This window comes from Eretmochelys imbricata, chromosome 18, assembly GCF_965152235.1.
Source record: "Eretmochelys imbricata isolate rEreImb1 chromosome 18, rEreImb1.hap1, whole genome shotgun sequence".
Classification (NCBI taxonomy): Eukaryota; Metazoa; Chordata; order Testudines; family Cheloniidae; genus Eretmochelys; species Eretmochelys imbricata.
The window spans coordinates 5,720,896-5,742,521 of NC_135589.1; the positions used below are offsets into that span (position 1 = coordinate 5,720,896).

The 21,626-nt window shown below is 45.9% G+C and overlaps 1 protein-coding gene across 1 annotated transcript in view; it reads left to right on the forward strand.

Annotated features, from left to right (window-relative positions):
- Nucleotides 1-945: 945 nt before the first annotated feature.
- KIF17 (kinesin family member 17) overlaps nt 946-21,626 on the forward strand; it is a 33,758-nt gene continuing 13,077 nt past the window's right edge. Inside the window, exons 1-7 of the mRNA XM_077837286.1 lie at nt 946-1,188; nt 4,414-4,560; nt 5,645-5,746; nt 10,488-10,677; nt 17,777-18,229; nt 19,571-19,671; nt 20,765-20,912. Of these exons, the coding sequence (XP_077693412.1) occupies nt 946-1,188; nt 4,414-4,560; nt 5,645-5,746; nt 10,488-10,677; nt 17,777-18,229; nt 19,571-19,671; nt 20,765-20,912 (1,384 nt within the window). The remainder of the gene's footprint in view (nt 1,189-4,413; nt 4,561-5,644; nt 5,747-10,487; nt 10,678-17,776; nt 18,230-19,570; nt 19,672-20,764; nt 20,913-21,626) is intronic.

The following is a 21,626-nucleotide window of genomic DNA, read 5'->3' on the forward strand; positions in this document are numbered from 1 at the left end:
CCGCCCCCACAGAGGCCGGGGGGCGGCTCCGCTCAGCCAGACCAGGGGCCTGCAGCGGTATTTCGGCAGAGAGCGGGGATGGGAATTGGGTGACGCTCCCTCGCCCGGCCTCTTGCGGCAGAGAGTTCGGGGCACCGTTGCGCGACGCTCCCTGGTCCCCTTGGTAACGGCGAACGCCGCGGCGGGGGCTGGGAGCGGAGCTCGGCGCTGCTGCCCTGCCCGGCGGCCCGGCTCTGGCCTGGTCCAGGTCGGCTCCGCCCGGCTCGCCCCCGCTGCGGGCAGTCCCGCCCCCCAGCCCGGCGCCGCCGCAGCCGCCTCGCACCCCCTAGCGGGCGGGGCCCCAGCCAGGGTGGACAGCTGCCCCTGCCCGCCCGCTGCTTGGCGCCCTTCGAGCCGGCGTGGGGCCGGGGAGCCAGGCTCGCCCCCTCCTGCCACTGCCTCGCCTCCCTGCTCGCCCCAGCTCTCCAGCGCCATAGAAACTGCCCCCCCTTCCCCACTCCTGCCGCTGCCTCACACGGTCCCTGCCAACCGCCCCCCCCCCGTGCCAGGCTCGCCCCAGCTCTCCAGCGCCATAGAAACTGCCCCTGCCCTTGACACACTGCCTCACATAGTCCCTGCCACCCACGCGTGTGAGTAGGGATAACACCCCCCACCGCAGTGCCAGGCTTGCCCCAGCTCTCCTATGCCATAAAAACTGCCCCTGCCCTTCCCACACTCCTGCCACTGCCTCACACAGTCCCTGCCACCCCACTGGCGTGAATGAGTGTTTTCCCCCCATGCCAGGGTCTCTCCAGCACCATACGAAGCTGCCCCTGCCCTTCTGATGCTGCCTCCCCCAGTCCCTGCCTCCCCACTGGGGTGAGCTGGGATCGTGGCCCCTGAACCAGGCTCGCTCCAACCGTCCAGCACCATTGAAAGCTCCTCTGCAGGTGGCAGAGTTGTACCATGAGTTCAGACATGGCCTCGGAGGCGGTGAAGGTCATTGTGCGCTGCCGGCCCATGAATGAGCGAGAGAAGGCGCTCAGCTGCAAGGCCGTGGTCAGCATGGACAGCACCCGGGGCCAGTGCTTCATCCAGAACCCTGGGGCCACTGATGAGCCCCCAAAGCAGTTCACCTTTGATGGGGCATATTATGAGGGCCACAACACTGAACAGATCTACAATGAAATTGCCTATCCGCTGGTGGAGGTGAGTGAAAAGGTGGAGGTGAGGCCAAAAGTAATCTATGAGCCACAGAGGCTCTCCATGGAGAATGGGTGACTTGGGAGATTGGCAATGGCAATGGCAAGAAAGGCCTTTTCATCAATTACTGCAGAGTTTAAACTTCCTTTAAAAAAATCCTACAAAGTTTTAATCTTTATGGTTATGAAGAAAACCCGCTGAATGTGACCTCATGCAGCAATGCCTCCTTGATTCATAGAGTTGAAAGCCAGAAGGGACCATTGGGGTCATCTAGTCTGACCTCCTGTATAACAAAGGCCATGAAACTTCCCCAAAATAATTTCTATAGCAGATTTTTTAGAAAAAAATTCAATCTTGATTTGAAAATTGTCATAGAATCATAGAATATCAGGGTTGGAAGGGACCTCAGGAGGTCATCTAGTCCAACCCCCTGCTCAAAGCAGGACCAATCCCCAACTAAATCATCCCAGCCAGAGCTCTGTCAAGCCTGACCTTAAAAACCTCTAAGGAAGGAGATTCTACCACCTCCCTAGGTAACGCATTCCAGTGTTTCACCACGCTCCTAGTGAAAAAGTTTTTCCTAATATCCAACCTAAACCTCCCCCACTGCAACTTGAGACCATTACTCCTTGTCCTGTCCTCTTCCACCACTGAGAATAGTCTAGAACCATCCTCTTTGGATCTATCTCTCAGTTAGTTGAAAGCAGCTATCAAATCCCCCCTCATTCTTCTCTTCTGCAGACTAAACAATCCCAGTTCCCTCAACCTCTCCTCATAAGTCATGTGTTCCAGACCCCTAATCATTTTTGTTGCCCTTCGCTAGACTCTCTCCAATTTTTCCACATCCTCCTTGTAGTGCACGGCCCAAAACTGGACACAGTACTCCAGATGAGGCCTCACCAATGTCGAATAGAGGGGAATGATCACGTCCCTCGATCTGCTGGCTATGCCCCTACTTATACATCCCAAAATGCCATTGGCCTTCTTGGCAACAAGGGCACACTGTTGACTCATATCCAGCTTCTCGTCCACTGTCACCCCTAGGTCCTTTTCCGCAGAACTGCTGCCTAGCCATTTGGTCCCTAGTCTGTAGTAGTGCATTGGGTTCTTCCGTCCTAAGTGCAGGACCCTGCACTTATCCTTGTTGAATCTCATCAGATTTCTTTTGGCCCAATCCTCCAATTTGTCTAGGTCCCTCTGTATCCTATCCCTGCTCTCCAGCGTATCTACCACTCCTCCTAGTTTAGTATCATCTGCAAATTTGCTGAGAGCATGGTACTTTTACATGTATCAAACACCTACTAGCCAAAGGCCGATATGAAAGATGGAGCCTCTGAGCAGTGTCCAGTTACAACACCTGGGTAGAAAGTCCAATACTCTTCCCCCTTCCCAACAGTGGAAGAAGACGGGACAACCAGGACTTCAAATGATTGCAGGGAAACCACTACAATAAACCGAAGAACATTAGCATGGTATTTCTCCTCTGCTCACTCAAAGGCATCTCTGAAGCTGCCAAAGGAGGGAATGACCTCAATCAGCAGGGGGCTGAGCAATTCACCAGGGCTTTGCCACATACCTCATTTACAGCTCTTCACAGCCTCTCTCCCTAACCATATTTCAGTCTCTTGTGAACTGGTATATGGTTCATATTTTTCAAACTCTCTGCTTTAGTTATTATTGCCATCACATCTGGGGAATCTTGCATTCAGTTTTTTTAAAAATCAGAAAATCCATCACCCAAGGGGTGATTCGTAAAGTTATATCTATTTCATGTTTTGCTGAGATGGGAATGAAGGAAGGAAGGAAAGGTGACTCCCTCCTTTAGCCAGCTTTGCAAAGGATGACTTTGAGTGAGTAGATGAGAAATAACATTCTTATCATTATTCTAGGATTAAGACTTCCCTTTTAGCCACTTTATAATCAGTTGGAGTTCCATTTGTCTCTCCAGTCCTCAGAGTATCTTCTGACCTACAGCAAAAGTATCCTAATTTTCTATCCTATAATCAATTGGCCCTTCCTGTTTTGACCTTCTGTGTTCTGTCAGCCCCTGGGGTTTGAGAGAAACCAGCGCATTTATACAGGAGTGAAATGTATTTTATTTTATTCTCTTAGTCTATGGCCTGAGCTAAGAAGCTTGTCTTTTGCCCCTACTTTTCTTCCGCTTCAGGTTTTCCATTCTTTTTATTTTTTTGGGTTTTGGATGAGCTGTAAAACCAAGTCCTTGGTTTGTAGAGATTAAAGATCCCATGGGACTTTCCAGAAGAAATTCAAAATTCCCGCTCAGGTGCTTGCGTTCCATCCACCTACAGATGGCGTAGCAATTTCTTTGCTCACCCTGCAGTTTCTCTTCTTCCCCATAAAATCACTGTTAGGCATGAAAAACCTTCTAAGCTTATCTTTACCAGCTTAGGTCAAAACTTCCCCAAGGTACAAAATATTCCACCTGTCGTCCTTGGATTGGCCGCTACCACCACCAAACTAATACTGGTTACTGGGGAAGAGCTGTTTGGACGCGTCTTTCCCCCCAAATTACTTCCCAAAACCTTGCACCCCACTTCCTGGACAAGGTTTGGTAAAAAGCCTCATCAATTTGCCTAGGTGACTACAGACCCAAACCCTTGGATCTGAGAACAATGAAAAAGCATTCAGTTTTCTTACAAGAAGACTTTTAATAAAAATAGAAGTAAATAGAAATAAAGAAATCCCCCCTGTAAAATCAGGATGGTAGATATCTTACAGGGTAATTAGATTCAAAAACATAGAGAACCCCTCTAGGCAAAACCTTAAGTTACAAAAAAGATACACAGACAGAAATAGTTATTCTATTCAGCACAATTCTTTTCTCAGCCATTTAAAGAAATCATAATCTAACACATACCTAGCTAGATTACTTACTAAAAGTTCTAAGACTCCATTCCTGGTCTATCCCCAGTAGAAACCAGCATATAGACAGAAACACAGACCCTTTGTTTCTCTCCCTCCTCCCAGCTTTTGAAAGTATCTTGTCTCCTCATTGGTCATTTTGGTCAGGTGCCAGCGAGGTTACCTTTAGCTTCTTAACCCTTTACAGGTGAGAGGAGCTTTCCCCTGGCCAGGAGGGATTTCAAAGGGGTTTACCCTTCCCTTTATATTTATGACAAGGTGATAGAATAGAATCTTAGTAGCTTGATTCAAAACATGTGAAGGATGAAGATAATGGCTATTATCTTTATGTTTTTCTTGAATTTCTAGGGTGTTACTGAGGGCTACAATGGCACCATTTTTGCCTATGGCCAGACTGGCAGTGGGAAGTCATTTACCATGCAGGGCATTGTGGACCCTCCTACACAGAAAGGCATAATTCCCAGAGCATTTGAACACGTTTTTGAGAGCGTACAGGTATGTAGTGAAGTGAAATGGCTGCTGTAGCAGGGACTATGGCCCAGATCCTCAAAGGTATTTAGGTGCCTAATTCTCATTGATTCCAATGGGAGTTAGGTGCCTAAATATCTTTGAGGCTCTGGGTCGATATGTTATAAGCTATTTATTAATAGGTTTTTCTACAGTACTCACCACCATAGTATCTGAGCCCCACAACATTAATGTATTTAGCCACACAACTTTATGGCAAGGTAAGGAAGTATTATTCCCCCATTTTACAGATGGGGAAACTGAGGCACAGAGCAGGGAAATGACTTCCCCAAGATCACAAAGGAAGGCTGCCGCTGAGCTGGGATAGAACTCTGATCTCTTGAGTTCCTCCTCAGTGCTTTAGCCACAAGACCATTCCTACTGATAATTTGTGGGTGGGAAGATAGCACAAGACCTCCTGTCAACTTGCCAAGAACTTCACATGATGAGTACATGAGCACTGAATGCAGTTCTGATTGGCTATGTATGATTCAGTAGCGGGCATATGAATAGGCCAACAGAGTCCCTGAGATTTGGGGCTTAGGTACTGTTTACAGCTCTACCACATTTACTGTGTGACTTTTGGCAAATTAGTGTTTCTCTCTCGGCCTCAGTTTCCGTATCAGTAAAACTAGGATAATGCCTAAATCTTAGGAAGTTGTGAGGCTTAAGTTATTAATGTTTATAAAGTGCTATGAAGCCCTCTGCTGAAAGGTGCTAGAGAAGGGTAAGATACTTTTACTCCAAGCTGAATATTAAAAGGTCTTAACGCACATTACTTAATACAGTGGTTTATATTCATCTCGATGCTGGGTATTTAGCAGTGTAAACCAGCCCACCACACTAGGTCTACACTTCTCAGTGTCTGTGTATTGTACAGCAGTATGTACAATCTGAAAGGTCCCGTATAATGTGAACTAAATAGTTAATCTGCAGACTAAGTATTTTCAAATATGTCAAGGAGGGTCAGGCACCCAACTGTCACTGACAGTCAATTGGCGTTTAGGTGTCTAACTCCCTTAGGCACTTTTGAAAAACTTCCCCTAAAATCCAATCTCTTGGTTTTGTACAGTGTGCTGAAAACACCAAGTTCTTGGTGAGAGTCTCTTACCTGGAGATCTACAATGAAGACATAAGAGATTTGCTGGGAGCCGACACCAAGCAAAAGTTGGAGGTGAGGAGATCATAAAGTCATTATGGCTCAATGAGGATATGCTTGAATTTGCTCTGACTGCTGTTATCACGCGTGCCTAATAGAAATGGGAGAACCCAGCAGAAAGTTTTTGCAGAAACTGAAACATGAAGCATTTGGGATGTGACAAAAATTGTTCTTATTATGTTTAGTGAGTTTTATCTACAGTCTGGTCCCATTTCCCCAAATCTCATACTTTCCTTTGTTGTTTGAGACCCAGGTTTGAATACATTATTGTACATGAAAGTAGTGTGCTTCAAATCAATGCTGAAAGTTATCATCAATGTGTGTTTACCCTGATGAAAGGTTAGACTTAGCTGCTCTCCACAGTTGATTTCAAAGTTCCTCATTCTTGATGGTGGCTGTTAGAATATGCAACTCACGAGACCAAACTTACTTCTGTTGTTTTATGTATGTATTTGAATTTAACTGAACATGCACAAAAGAATGCCTATGACTGGTTCATAGAATCTCAGGGTTGGAAGGGACCTCAGGAGAGCATCTAGTCCAACCCCCTGCTCAAAGCAGGACCAGTCCCCAATTTTTGCCCCAGATCCCTACGTTTCCCCCCCCCCGCCCCGGCACCTTTGGTATCAATTTAAAATTAATTACAAAACCACCATGGTATCCCCTTTCCAACACACACACACAAAATCTGAGCCCAGGCTCTGGAAGGGGTGTGTGCATGCACGCATGCATTTTCCTTTTTAAAGGGGATGCTTTAGGTGGAGTCCTGGCTGGTAGCCACTGGACTTGGCCAGAGCCATGGTGGAGTGGCAGCTCCTGGTCCTGGGTTTAAAAAATCGCTCTGTAGAACTGACCTTATCATTATTTGTCATTCCACCAATTTTTGTGTGCAAACTTTACCAGCAGTGATTTTTTCTTCCATTTCATTGATAAAGATATTGACTAGCGTTGGACCAAGAACAGATCTCTGTGTGAAGCCCATGAGAAAGGCTCCAATTGCATGATGAGTCCCCATTTAGAAGAACTTGCTGAGGTCTGTCAATTAGCCAGTATGTGTAAGGGCTGCAGGACTGGACCCAAGGTCCCAGCTTTGGGCCAGGAGATGGGAATCTGCCTCAACTTACAGGGAGGCATGAAAGGAGTTAGGATGCTGAAAGTGGAAGCATGGAAAGAAGGGGTCAGGAGAGAGGATACACAAGATCATAGGGAAGGGAAGGGGAAAGATGTAATGAAAGCAGAAATGTAAGGATGAGAGGGATTGTGCAAAACCCTGAAAGGGAGGCTGAATTGTTCAACGTGGAAGGAGAGGGGAGCCAGAGATGGGATTTGGAGGGGCCTGGAAGGTTATGACTAGTTAGGGACATCGGACACCTAACTGGATGGACCATTGATCTTGTCCAATGTCATGTGGCAAGTCCTATCTGACATTGGCCAGTTCCAGATGCTTCAGAGGAAGGTGCAAGAAGTCCTCAATGGACCATTATGGAATAGCCTGCCCATAGGGGAAGTTTCTTCCTGATGCCCATAAGTTAGTATCTGGTTTATGCACTGAAGCAGGAGGGTTTCTGTCCCTTATCCATTTTTAATCTGATCTAATAGGACTGTGGATGATCTCATTATCTCTAAGAATGGCTGATCCTTTATTGACAGGATACTGCAGAGGTACAACTCCCCATTGGAATGCCTGGGAAAGGCAGAAAGTTTCAAAGATATAGTATGGTAAAATTAATACAATTAATAATTCTATTGATTGTTGTTTTACAATCAAAGAATTTGCCTTACAATAGCTTTGCAAATCTCTGCCCTTCCCATGCATTCTTGTGGGGAGCTGCATGTCTTCTCTTCTAATTTACATGCCAGCAAGATTGTCAGTATAAGGAAAACCAAGGTACTAGTGCAATCTGCTGCACAGAAATGTTGAAACAGTGACAGAACTTTAGCATGTGCCTGGCCCTGCAGAGGTGAAGTCCATGATGGGTCCCCATTTCCTCGCTCTGCAGAGAGCGTGTGTGTGTTTTGAGAGTTCACTATTTTAGAAAGAGCCTCCTGAACATTCCTGCTTTTTGTTCCACATCAATAATGACATTGGTTTCCATGATGACTGCAGTTGGCACAGGCTCGGCAGCAGTTGGGCAGAACTGTTTCCATGGTAACTCAGTCACCACTAGCGACAGCTGCTGGCTGTAGCTGCTTCTACAGAGTAATTAAGCGAGTCAGTGTCCTGTGGAGACACAAAGTCTAGGCAGATCTTTTGCCCCCTGCAGCCCTACATGTTCCTCTTCTGCAATCCCATTAGTATTATTAATTGTATTTGTTTGCTTTTAATGTCGGTGACTCCTGGCCATCCCTGCACACTAGGGACTCACAGTCACTTGCCATTAAATAAAGCCCTGCAGAGAACGGGCCTCACTGAGCTCTGCTAAGAAGACATCACACTCAGTTGAAGTGAGTGAAATGTCCTTTTTCCACCCTAGTGGCTAAGTACTGCTTCCTCTCATGTAAGGCAGTGCCATTCCTTCAGTTGATCGGAGATGGACATTGGAGAAGTCTTCGCCAGGGACTAAGCCTCCACAGCACTCCTAACTTGAACCATCCCAGTCACCTGCTTATCATATGTCTCAGTTAAAAGCTATAGTATAGATTGACCTAACCCTGATCCTGTAACTGGATTAACCCGGGGCAGCCCAAGGCTTTAGCTTGGTTAGGGAACATGACTAAGGTCCTATCTGCACTACAACTTTTAACTCTCCCATAACCTGATTCTGTTCTATTCTAGATAGGTTCTTGTAGTGCATTTATCACAGTAGTGTCAGAGTGGTTTCCAGCAGTGCATTAAGCAAGGTGATTAACATCTGTCACATGTTTGAAATCACATCAGGACAACCATGTTGTAGCTTGGTCCCCCTGACTCAGTTATTTTGAAGTGTGGATAGGGTCCTAGTTGTCAACACAAATGATGTTGGCCATAACTGTTTGCAAATGATTTCAAATACATTTTGAAGTCCCAATGAGGATGGAGCCTAAGTGGTGTTTGTGATCCTGGTGGGCTATCCTGATCACTTTTTGCTGTGATGGTTTTGATGGATCACTCAAGGCTATAAAAGAAAAACCATGTACTTTATTAATAACTTTTATTAAAAGTCCCCTCTGTGGGAATTTGAATTACTGGGAGGAGTCTATTAGAGATTTAACGTGTGGTGATATCTTTCTCCAGAACAGGACTTTGGAGTCACCAAAGAAAAAACTGACCCCGAGATTTTATACTTGTCCTGAGCATGATGGGCAGGACTTTGAGAGTTTAGCCAGTACCATGGAGATGCCCATGTGGTGCAGAGGGGATCAGTAAAGCACCTAATATCAGTATCCCTCACTACTGCGGCTCAGGGCTTGTCTACACTACCACTTACGTCAATGTAAGTTATGTCGCTTAGGGGTGTGAACCCCCTTCTCCCCCCTGAGCAACGTAAGTTACATTGACTTAAATTTGTATGTACACTGCGCTATGTCACCGTGAGACGCTCTCCCACCGACATAGCTTCTGCCTCTCGTTGAGATGGAGTAATTACGTCGATGGGAAAGTACTCTCCTGTCAACATAATGCATCTTTACCAGATGTGCTACATCGCACCGCTGCAGCACGGTAGTGAAGACAAACCCTCGATGTAGTAAACTCCCTATAACCAGAGACACAAGAGCGATTAGCTAGGGCAGATGAAAAACTTTACATATCTTTTTAATGTTTGAAGGTGAAGACGCAGCTATGGGGCAGCTCAGAGTAGGGGAGCAGGGCACCATGTGACACTGGAGATGCCTGAGCTAAGCAATAAACTCTTGACTTTAGTTTCTGTTGTATATAGAACCATGAAATGTTTTTGTACTTTTATTCATACTTCAGAAATAATTTGTTTCCTAGTTACAAACAAATACAGCTGCCTGTTGCATTACAGCTGTGTAGTGGGGTGGGCCAAAGCCTGAGAACAGCCCAACTTGATGATCACTTTAGATAAGCTATTACCAGCAGGACAGTGGGGTGGGGTATTGTTTCATGGTCTCTGTGTGTATATAATGTCTACTGCAGTTTCCACGGTATGCATCCGATGAAGTGAGCTGGAGCTCACGAAAGCTCATGCTCAAACAAATTGGTTAGTCTCTAAGGTGCCACAAGTACTCCTTTTCTTTTTGCAAAGACAGACTAACACGGCTGTTACTCTGAAACCTGAGAATAGCTGAGCACCTACTGAGCATGGTGCACCTGTGGCTCCCCTCCAAGTTGATGGGAGATGTGGGTGCTCAGCAGGTGCACAGCACCCCTCAGGAGTTGCTTCAGTGTGCTGTTCTGTAGCTGGCAATGAGATTTTTGCTGTAGTGTCCCATTATGCACATAACTGCCTTTTCTTCCTTTCACATGCAAAGCACGTGCAGCCCTTGGGGTCCTGGAAAGTTTCCAGAGTGGTCTGTGGTGTTTCAGAGTCTAGTGGTCCTGCTGTAACCTGTGTTCATGGATTCATAGATTTTAAGGCCAGAAAGGTTGGGCAGGAATGGTGACCCTTTGTTTGCCAGAAGCTGGGAATGAGCGACAGGGGATGGATCACTTGATGATTACCTGTTCTGTTCATTCCCTCTCGGCACCTGGCACTGGCCACTGTTGAAAGACAGGATACAGGGCTAGATGGACCTTTGGTCTGACCCAGTAGGGCTGTTCTTATGTTCTTAAGGGACCATTCTGATCATTGTGTTGTGCTCCTCCTGCTTGCAGCTGAAGGAGCACTCAGAGAAAGGGGTGTATGTGAAAGGACTCTCGCTGCACACCGTGCACAGCGTGGCCCAGTGTGAGCGCATCATGGAGACGGGTTGGAGAAACCGAGCGGTGGGCTACACCCTGATGAACAAGGATTCTTCCCGCTCCCACTCCATCTTCACCATCAACATGGAGATCTATGCTGTAGGTAGGTGCCAGATTCCTGGGTCAGGCCTTTGGGAGACTGAGCATAGAACCAGCCTGTGCAATCTGGTGGATAATCCCAGAATAAAAACTGGCTCTTGAATACAGCTGAGCAAATAATAGATTTTCTATTCTATTGCTGAACTACAATATCGGTGGGGAAAACATTGGTTTGTTTCTAAACGAAACTGAATGTTTTTTGGTTTTTCTCGCCAAAACAAAAACTGAAAACATTCCAGGTGGGTCCAAATGTTTTGAAAGTCTGTTCAAATGGACGTTTTCAAAACATTTTGTTTTGATTTTCTCTAAGATATTTTGACATTTTCAAAAATTTTGTTGTCTGTTTTTTTCCAGCCAAAACTATTTGTTAAATTGGACCAAAATTTGCAAACGGTTTCAGAGCCCTTGAAAAATACATTTTCCGGTGAATCTACAAATCTACTATTTGCTGAAAATATTTTGCCCAGTTCTGGTCTTGAATGATTTTAGGTCTAGAATGAGAGCTGTGCCTGGGCACCAGCATTCACGGCAGTGCAGCGTGACTGAGTATTTTTTAAACATCTTTTCCCTTGCTCACCCATGGGGTGAGGGGGACAAGTGTCCTACACATTGTTTGGGAGCGTATTTCCCTCTGTTTTTCTTTGTCTTCTAAAATCCTTATTTGATGCTGTTGAAAGGTGCCGGGCTGACAGCTCTGGTGCCTGAAGGCCACACTTGCACTTGAAATTCATAGATTGTAAGACTGGAAGGGACCATTATTATCATAGAATCAGAATCATAGAAATGTAGGGTTGGACAGGACCTCGAGAGGTCATCAAGTCCAGCTCCCTGTCCTGAGGCAAGACCAAAAAAACGTAGACCATCCCTGACAGGTGTTTGTCCAACCTGTTCTTAAAAACCTCCCTTGATGGGAATTCCACAATCTGCTTTGGAAGCCTGTTCCAGTACTTAACTATCCTTATAGTTAGAAAGTTTTTTCCTAATATCTAATCTAATCTCCTTTGCGACAGATTAATCTGATTCTTCTTGTCCTGCCTTTACTGGACATGGAGGAGAAGTTACTTACCTTTCTGTGACTTGAGTTCTTTGAGATGGTTTGTCCTTATGGGTACTCCACTGCTGTATTCCTGCACACCTCTAACTAGTCTGACCTGCTGCTTAACAGAGGCCAGAGAACTTCATCCAGTGATTCCTGCATTGAACCTACTAAATTTTGATTGAACTACAGCATATATTTTAGACAGGTATCTAATCTCAGTTAAAGATCCCAGGGAAAGAGAATCTCTAGGTAATCTAGTCCAGTGGTGAATTACTTTCACTGTCCACAAAATGTGCATTTTATTTACAGTTTGGATTTTCACGATTTCAGCTTCTAGCCACTGGACTTTCTTTACTCAATAAAGTATGGCTAGCAACAGGGCAAGTTGCCCCCAGATATCACCATGCCAGTGTGTCTGAACCTGGACTTGGAAGGGTCACCTCTAGGAGTGAGAGTGGAGTTCAGTCTCCCATGCTCCATTCAGTCCTTGGCCTCTGCTGAGAGTGCTAAAAGTCTGGTTTTATTTCATTTATCTGTTCTCCATTCATGGGAAACTTGCACAATGTCTTCCAACTGTAATCACAGATGCTGCTGGTAGTCCCTCACTTCCATGAATAGAGAATTTACTCACCAAACATTTACTAAAAATGGGGGAATGAGGAGTGACCCTCAGAATAACCCAATTAGCTGATAACACGGGTGTTAATCGTGCTTTGATTTGCTGAACTAGGTCCTGCTTCACCAGCTTCTATAATGTGGGACCCTCAAATCCTGATGTTAGCCTAAGAATCAAAAGTAAATGCTTACACTCCTCTTGTGTACCAGGTAGGGCTTGGGTTTCAGTCTAAATTGGAATTATTTGTCTTGTTTAGAGGCTTTCAAAAAGTAGCACCTCTGTTTTTGTAGCCCAAATGAGCAGGGTGAGAATGGCTGTCATTTCATTAACTTATTGGGGAAGCCCCATGCGTTCCATGACAAGCTGGGCCTAAATTCTGTTTCAGTGTCTCTGGATTTTGCAGTGCTGTAGTGCAGCAGACTGGAAATTCTGCATCAGTTTCATTGACATTTGAGATTGGATGTTTTTACTGGCTTTAACATGACAGTCATATTCCAAACAGTACAGTGGCCTCTGCTATTTATTTTGAAATTAAATTAAATTTGTTTTACACTTTGCTCATGTTTTCAGTTTTTATGCCTCAAGATTTGTTATTTACAATCCAGAGCTGCATAGCAGAAGATGGAGGAGGTGGCGGGGGGGTGAAAAATGATGTTTTGGCAGCTCAATATTGGAGAGTCTGAGTTTGGGGCATTTGGGGAGGTGTTGGAGCAAGTTTGGGATTGTAGAATAAGCACATTAGCTGGATGTTTCTACTAAAATGACCATCAGTCAAATAGTTAACAAAGTTGACATTTTAACTGTCATCTTCAGGTTTCAGATTGGACACCCCGTTAAGATGAATGGGGAAGATCAAGCTATCTGCAGTCTTGGGAAGAAACACAGCATCACTTACTTACAGTTCATATTTTTAAGATTCCCTTCACAACCATGAGGTCCACAAAGACTTTTTAATGCACATTTAGATTCCAGAGTGCAAATATGCAGCAAATAGTAGATTCAGTGGCAAATTCTGTGGCTGCAGATTTATGAAATACACAGGTCCCTTCCCATTGGTCCTCTCTGAGCATTCAGAGGAACAGGTGTTTTCCCCCTTGATTTTGTAGGAGGAAAGAAGTTTTAGACTTGTCTCATGCTTCTGCTGCCAGAATTAGTTGATGGACTAGAAGAGAATTAGACAGTTGCAGCCTGACTTTCCAACCTGCTTGCAGGCATTTTAGCAAGCGTCTGGGGACTTATTACACCATGGAAACTAACCCAGTAGTTGTATTGATTGAAACAAACAAGCTCCTTTGGTACAATTACTGGCAGGAGCCAAAACAACTACTTAAATTTTAATTGCCAGTTGCTACTTACCTAAGCTGGAAAACCCCCACTCTTCAGAGTGTCCATTTGCCCCAGGGCTCAGAAAGGACAGTAAGAAGGGGTGGTACTATATTCAAACTCCACCCATTTTCTCCATCCACAATCCCTGAGCTGCCAGATGTTTCTGCTAGAATGATCAGTGATTAAATAGCTAGCAGTGCTTTGTCATAATCATTAGGGTTCAGTGTCAACACCCCATTGTGATGAATAGGCAGTTAACTTGGAGTTATTGTTTCTGTCTATCTCGCTGAGAACTCAGCTTTCACAGAGTGCATCAGTTTATGCTTCGTTGACATTTGGAAGGTTTTCTTCACAACCATAATGGCTAGAAAAAGTTTAGATTTTGCAGATATTGATGGGGCCATCAGAATAGTGCTCACCCTGTCGAACCCTTGATACACTCCATTGTCAGCCTCATGCTGTTCTAGAGGCTTGTGGCCAGTTTTACTCGTAAACCTGGGTTTGTGATGGCTGGGAATAGCAGGGAATGGGATGTTTGAAATGAAGAATGATCCAACACTTAGAGTGGTTCCTGGCACATGGGAGACCTGGATTCAATTGTCAGCTCCATCACAGACTCTGTATGTGACCTTTGACAGGTCACTTAGTCTCTCTGGGCCACAGTTCCCCATCTCTACAGTGGGGATACTAGCCCTGCTCAGCTTCATGGGTGTGAAGATGAATCCATGAAAGATCGTGAGGTGCTGAGATATTGTGATAATGGGGGCCACATTGTCTACCATAGGTAGAGTTTGCAAAGTCTGACTTTGTAGCCTACTTTTTATTCACTGGAGAATCACTTTCCTTTTATTTTATTTTCCTTAGTTCACTGAATGAGCATTTGCTACTTGTCTAGCACCTCAGATGCTGACTGGTAGACTGGGGCTTAGGGAGGGACTAGGTCAGTTGTTTTCCACCTAGTGAGCCACTTGAAAAAGGGACAAATGCATACCTTTAAAAACACCTTCCTTCTGGCTCAGAGTGCTCTGTATACCCCCGAGAGTGGGGTAATTTATGAAGGTGCTGAGAGAATGAGAGTCAAATGGTTCAATGCACCCCTAATGAATCAGAGCACCTTGGAGTTTTGGGGTGAAATTGTGGCTCCACGGAAGTCCTTGGGGCCAGGTTTTCACCCTGACATTTATCTTTCAGTCCTTAGTTAGCAGGGGTGGGCAGCATGCCTGCTCCCTGGATGGGGAAGGAGCAGCTCACATTGGAGAGAAATCCCCCTGGCCAGACTGGCAGCAAAGCCAGGAACTGCTTGCCGTTTTTCTCAGTCATGAGGATAGTCCTAGAGTTTAAGGCCAGAAAGGATCACCAGATCATCTCCTCTGAACTGTATATCACAGGCCCTCAACACCACTTGGCACCAGCACACTAAACCCATCAACTGAAATTAGACCAAATTATTACAGCCACAGGAGACTGGCCTGTACTGTGCCACAGGCAGAGATTAGGAGGCACTGAGCTACACCAGTGCCTGAAGCCCTGCAATGGCAGGGAAATGATTAAGTGAGATATACCCAGATAATGCTGGCAAATGACCCGCACCCACATAATGCAAAGGAACACCTAGGTTACTGCCAGTCTCACCCGGGGGGAAATTCCCTCCCAACCCCACATATGGTGATCAGTTAGACCCTGAGCAGGTGACAAAAACTGGCCGGCCATGCACCTGAGAGAGAATGCTCGGTGCCACCTCAGAGCCTGGCCCACCCTGTCCACTGTCCCACCTCTAGCCATGGACATTTCTGAAGCTTTAGAGGAAGGAGACCCCCGTCAAAAAAAACTCAGAATACATGGACGTGGGGGGAATTCCTTCCTGAGCCCATAACACTTAGCATTATCGTGGGGTGAAGGGCAGGAAGGAAATGTTACAGAGGGGAGCGTCTCTTCCTGGTCCCTGGTAAACAAGCTCATCTCTTGGCTTTCTCATGCAGTGGTACTCAGGGGGAGAGCTGTAAATTGGTTGCTTCAGAGGCAAAGGGGCAGAATCCTTTTAGGAAGGTCAGGCTCCTCACCCAGGCTCAGGGGGCTGAGCTGAATCCCAATCTGGGGAGTTTTCTTGTTTTCTGCTTCTATTCCCCATTGTCCATTGAGGAAGAGCAGACACTGACAGTGCCCATCTCTCCTCCTGCTGAGTCATTTCACCAGCTTCTAGGCAGTAAGACCTGAACCTTGGAGAGTGTTTGCAGCCCCTCTTGGGATGCCAGGAACCCACATGGTGACTTCTTGATAGGGTTTATTTCCCTGGTGAGGGGAAACAAACTTATATCTGTGCACCACAGGCAGCCCTATGAGCATCACCATACACTGAGGTAGCTTTGATTCAGGCCTAGAGAGAAGCCGTAGGCTGGAAATTGAACTAAATATCGCTTCCAGGCTTCCTGAATCCCCCAAGCCTTTCACTGTAGTCCAATGTCAAGGTTCCTTCCCCACTCTGAACGCTAGGGTACAGATGTGGGGACCTGCATGAAAAACCTCCTAAGCTTCTCTTTTCCAGCTTAGGTCAAAACTTCCCCAAGGTACAAAATATTCCACCCTTTGTCCTTGGATTGGCCGCTACCACCACCAAACAAATACTGGTTACTGGGGAAGAGCTGTTTGGACACGTCTTTCCCCCCAAATTACTTCCCAAAACCTTGCACCCCACTTTCTGGACAAGGTTTGGTAAAAAGCCTCACCAATTTGCCTAGGTGACTACAGACCCAGACCCTTGGATCTTAAGAACAATGAACAATCCTCCCAACACTTGCACCCCCCCTTTCCAGGAAAATGTTGGATAAAAAGCCTCACCAATTTGCATAGGTGACCACAGACCCAAACCCTTGGATCTGAGAACAATGAAAAAGCATTCAGTTTTCTTACAAGAAGACTTTTAATAGAAATAGAAGTAAACAGAAATAAAGAAATCCCCCCTGTAAATTCAGGATGGTAGATACCTTACAGGGTAATTAGATTCAAAACATAGAGAACCCCTCTAGGCAAAACCTTAAGTTACAAAAAAGATACACAGACAGAAATAGTTATTCTATTCAGCACAATTCTTTTCTCAGCCATTTAAAGAAATCATAATCTAACACATACCTAGCTAGATTACTTACTAAAGGTTCTAAGACTCCATTCCTGGTCTATCCCCGGCAGAAACCAGCATATAGACAGACACACAGACCCTTTGTTTCTCTCCCTCCTCCCAGCTTTTGAAAGTATCTTGTCTCCTCATTGGTCATTTTGGTCAGGTGCCAGCGAGGTTACCTTTAGCTTCTTAACCCTTTACAGGTGAGAGGAGCTTTCCCCTGGCCAGGAGGGATTTCAAAGGGGTTTACCCTTCCCTTTATATTTATGACATGAGGGGAAACAAACTTGTATCTGTGCACCACAGGCAGCCCTATGAGCATCACCATACGCTGAGGTAGCTTTGATTCAGGCCTAGAGAGAAGCCGTAGGCTGGAAATTGAACTAAATATCGCTTCCAGGCTTCCTGAATCCCCCAAGCCTTTCACTGTAGTCCAATTGAACTGATCCTCCTCTCTGGCCATTCACATCCTCTGCTGCTTGTACTGCCACGTGTTTCTTCCGGCCTTGCTGAGTTCCTACCCCATGGACTCTTGACTCTCATTTCCATTCTCCCATATCTCCACCCCTTTCATTTCTCTCTCTCTGCCTGGCAGTTATAATTTAACTCCATGAAACATCATGCAGGACATAGTTTGTATGAAATAACCTATACAAGGTAAGGGTCTGATCCTGCAAGGTGCTGAGTACCCTCATCTTCCCCTGAAGCCTATGGGAGTTGAGAGTGCTCATGGGATCTGAACCTAAATCAGCTCAAGAAGTTTTGCTGGGTATTCTGGGAACCAAGGCCCTGATTCAGCAAAATAGGTAGGCACATGATTTCAATGGGTCTTACGCCTGTGTTTGAAGTTATGAATGTGTATATGTGCTCTGCTGAATTGGGGCCTATGTACATACAAAGTCTGTGGCTCAAATTGAAATGTGATGCCTAAGGGCAAGAGGCTTGGTCCTTGTCTGGTGAAGTTGCTTCTTCTTAAAAGAACCCGATCTCACATTGTTTTCTTGTAGATGAGAGAGGGCAGGAGCACCTGAGGGCTGCAAAACTCAACCTGGTGGATCTGGCTGGAAGCGAGAGGCAGTCCAAAACTGGAGCCACAGGGGAGCGTCTCAAAGAGGCCACCAAAATTAACCTCTCTCTCTCAGCTCTGGGCAATGTCATCTCAGCCCTGGTAGATGGCAGGTGCAAACACATCCCCTATCGAGACTCAAAGCTGACCCGGTTGCTGCAGGACTCCCTCGGGGGAAACACCAAGACCCTCATGGTGGCCTGCCTGTCTCCTGCTGATAACAACTACGATGAGAGCCTCAGCACTTTGCGCTACGCCAACCGGGCAAAGAACATCAAGAACAAGCCCCGTATCAATGAGGATCCCAAAGATGCCCTGCTGAGGGAGTATCAGGACGAGATCAGGAAGCTGAAGGCCGTTTTGGCTGAACAGATGAACACAAATAACTTGTCAGGTATGATGCCCTTGAACTGCTCCAGAGTTGCTTTATCACTGGCCAGAAAATTACACCTTAAACATACATAGTGCATATTGGCACTTCTCCCCAACCTCCCTCCTACCTATTGGGGAAGGCTCTCTTCAGCCCAACACCAGCAGTTTTGGCCTTCAAGTTAGGTGGGAGGGTAAGGGTTAGGATGGGGGCAGTCTGTTTTCAGATGCGGGGAGACTTTAGGGAGGGGAGTAGCCTCTATTACCCATCCTCCATACTCCTGGATAGCAGCAGCCTATCATGTAGGGGCTAAGACTCTATGGCATTCCCTAGCCAGAAGCAGCCTTCAAGAGAGCAGGCAATCTCCATGCCCCCTTTGCCTCCCTACTGTTGATCCTCCCCCGGGGCCTGAGGTTATGTTAGATGGCCACATTAAGTGGCCTCATTTCCTTTGCTATCACATGGGTACTCCTGCCTTTTCTCTCTGAGGATAAGTAAGAGAAAGGAGCTGCATAGGGGCTATGAAGCTTGAGAACCACAAGTTCACAAGATCACTGCTGCATTCAACCAGACATCTTGCCTACATCCCTGTAGCTTTAGGTTGGGGTTAAGAGGCAGCGTTCTCCAGCAGTTAGAGCAGAGGACTAGGCATCAGGACTCTTAGGTTCTGTTCTCAGCTCTGATGCTAATTCTCTATCTGACCTAGGGCAAGCTGCATAACATGTGTGTCTCAATATCCCCATCTGTAAAATGGGGGTGAGAATGATCCACCTCCCTGAGTGAATAGCTAGATGAAAACCATGGACAGGAAGACTCCAATTAGCACTGTATTCCAAGCATCTCTCACTCTTGCATTTACTGGCATAGCCCTTTCACATCACTGCATACCTGTACTGCTTTCAGAAATGTGATCCAGTGTCCAGGGAACGATGCCTTTCTGTGTTGAAAGGTTTAGAGTGGCCTACGTTGTAAACTATTTCCCACTGCTAGTCTGGCCATAGGCAAAGGTCATACCATTGTAGCCCTCAGTTACATCCTGGAAAATAATAGCAAGAACCTATCTAGACTAGACTAGACTAGAATTATAGACTAGACTAGACTAGAATTATCTTCAGCCTTTTACATACCTGGAACCAAGCTGTTTAAAACTCTGTCCTTCCACCCAGCAATGACCGTCTCTCAGGTGCGGCCCCAGCACAGAGCATTCTCTATCAGCATGCACTGTATCATATTAGCACAATTTAAAGTAATGTCTAGGCTGACCCATTCCTTATCATCTGTTAGCCTCTTTCTGTTGGTTAGTTGCCAAATGATCTGTGGACAATCCTCTGTTGTATGTGTGAGTAATATTTCTCCTTTCCTTAGCAGGTCTGTTACCTGCTGAGACTGCTCACCTGGAAGTGAAGCCAGCTCTCCTACCTGAACCCCAGCCAGATGTCGAGGCAGAGAAGCAGCTGATCAGAGAAGTAAGCCAGGGAGCGTGACCCCCAAGTTGTTTCCTGCTGGGGGTTGTCCACTTCTGTAATCCTCAGCACAACTGTAGCGCAAGGGGGTACTGTGTGATCTTCTTGGTACACCTCTGCCCATGCACCTCAATCTTTGGTCTTGTACTGTAGACAAAACCTGTGTTGTTGGAGACCCTGTTACAATAGCACTCTTTCCCAACATTGTTCCATTTTGCTTTGGAGATGAGATGGAACTGGGTTCCCAGCATGGGTCATTTTGCATTATAGAAGTGCCTTAGCTTTCAGCACTTCCTGCTATTCCAGTGTGGAATCTCCTGTCAGCAAGGGGTTCAGCGAATCTGATCTGACCAACTATTGGGCCAAATTCTGAGCCTCCTTCTTGCTCCTTACTTAGACTAAACTCCCAATGACTTCAGTGCTGCTGGTTGCTTAGGTGATTGTTAATGAGATATAGAACCTTTTGGTTCCGTTGGTGGCTCTAATTTGGCCATATTGGGAGGGACAAAAATTTGTTCCAATCTGATAGCATTTGAGATGTGGTTAGTATGACACAAAGCTGCTTCATTTGTCCCAAAAAATCATAATGACCAATTTCAAATACACAGAAGCTTAAATTCTAGATTTCCTATGAACCAACACTTATCTAATGTGGAAAATTCCTATTTAATTACAATTTTGGATTTGTCCAAGCTTGTCTGTGTGGGTCAAGATTCACAGAATCCACCATCAGAAAGGATCAGAAAATTCAGAGAGAGCTCAGAGGTGAAAGTGCTAGGGGGAGTGAACTCCCCTCTCATTCTTAAGGGAGATCCCTCCAGGGCAGGGTTGAGGCATGCTGGCATCCTTGTTGCATCAGCTATTCCTATCTTGTGGAGAAATGGAGAATTGCAGCCTCCAGGGCTGTCAGCCAATCACCTTTGAGCAGCCGCTGTGTTCATTTAAAACGTAGAATGGAAAATGGCTGTGAATACAGCTCTGTATTTAGTATATTGCTAGGGAAGTGACGAGCAGCCCAGAATGGGTGGGGATTGTCAGGAGTAGACCACTGGTATGTGCCATGCCAGGCTGTCCACAGTGCCCTTGTGCCTTTCAGGAGTATGAGGCGAAGCTGGCCCAGCTGAAGGCAGATTATGAAGCCGAGCAAGAGTCCCGCGCCCGACTTCAGGAGGACATCAATACCATGCGGACTTCCTACAACCTCAAGCTGTCCACTCTGGAGGAAAACCTCAGGAAAGAAGCAGGTGGGAACGGGGAAGATCTAGAGAAGTGCTAGCTTTTGGGGGAACCATAGAGCAGGGAGGATGTAGACCTGGGGACTAGCAACTGCAGACAAAAGAACTTTTTAGCTTGGCCCACAACAGCACTTAGTTTGAATAAAAGATTTGAACTGCAGAGATGACAGGTCCCATCATGCATTGTTGTACCTTAAGCCAGTTGGCTTGGCACAAGCCACACTTCTATGCACAATATGAAGGTGGTAGCTTCAAACTTCTCCATTATATGTGAATTAGGTGTGCCCCTTCAATGCCTGGTGAGTAGCCAATATGGCCTGTCGACTTGGCAAAGTTTGGGGATTCCTGAGACAATTGTGACTTGCTGCCAGCCATGCTATAGTATTATCCTTATTTGTTTTGCAGTGTTGCCTAGGAGCCAGTTGAGCTAGTTACTGAACAAACGCAGACCAGAAAGATGGTCTGTGCCCCAAAGAGCTGATAATCTATAGTAGTTCTATGACCTGTGTTGTCAAGAGTTTGGCTCAGACATTTTCTAACACAAAATGGTGATTTTTCTTTGAACGTAAACCCCCACCCTCAGAGACAGACTGAGCATTCTCATGTGAACCTCCAAAGTTTTACCATCCATTGTGAAAACTACTGTATTCATGCAGGATGCTCTCTGTGTCGCTCTGATTTTCCCCAAACAGGGTGGGGTGGCAATTGGCAGCTGTTTTGCTC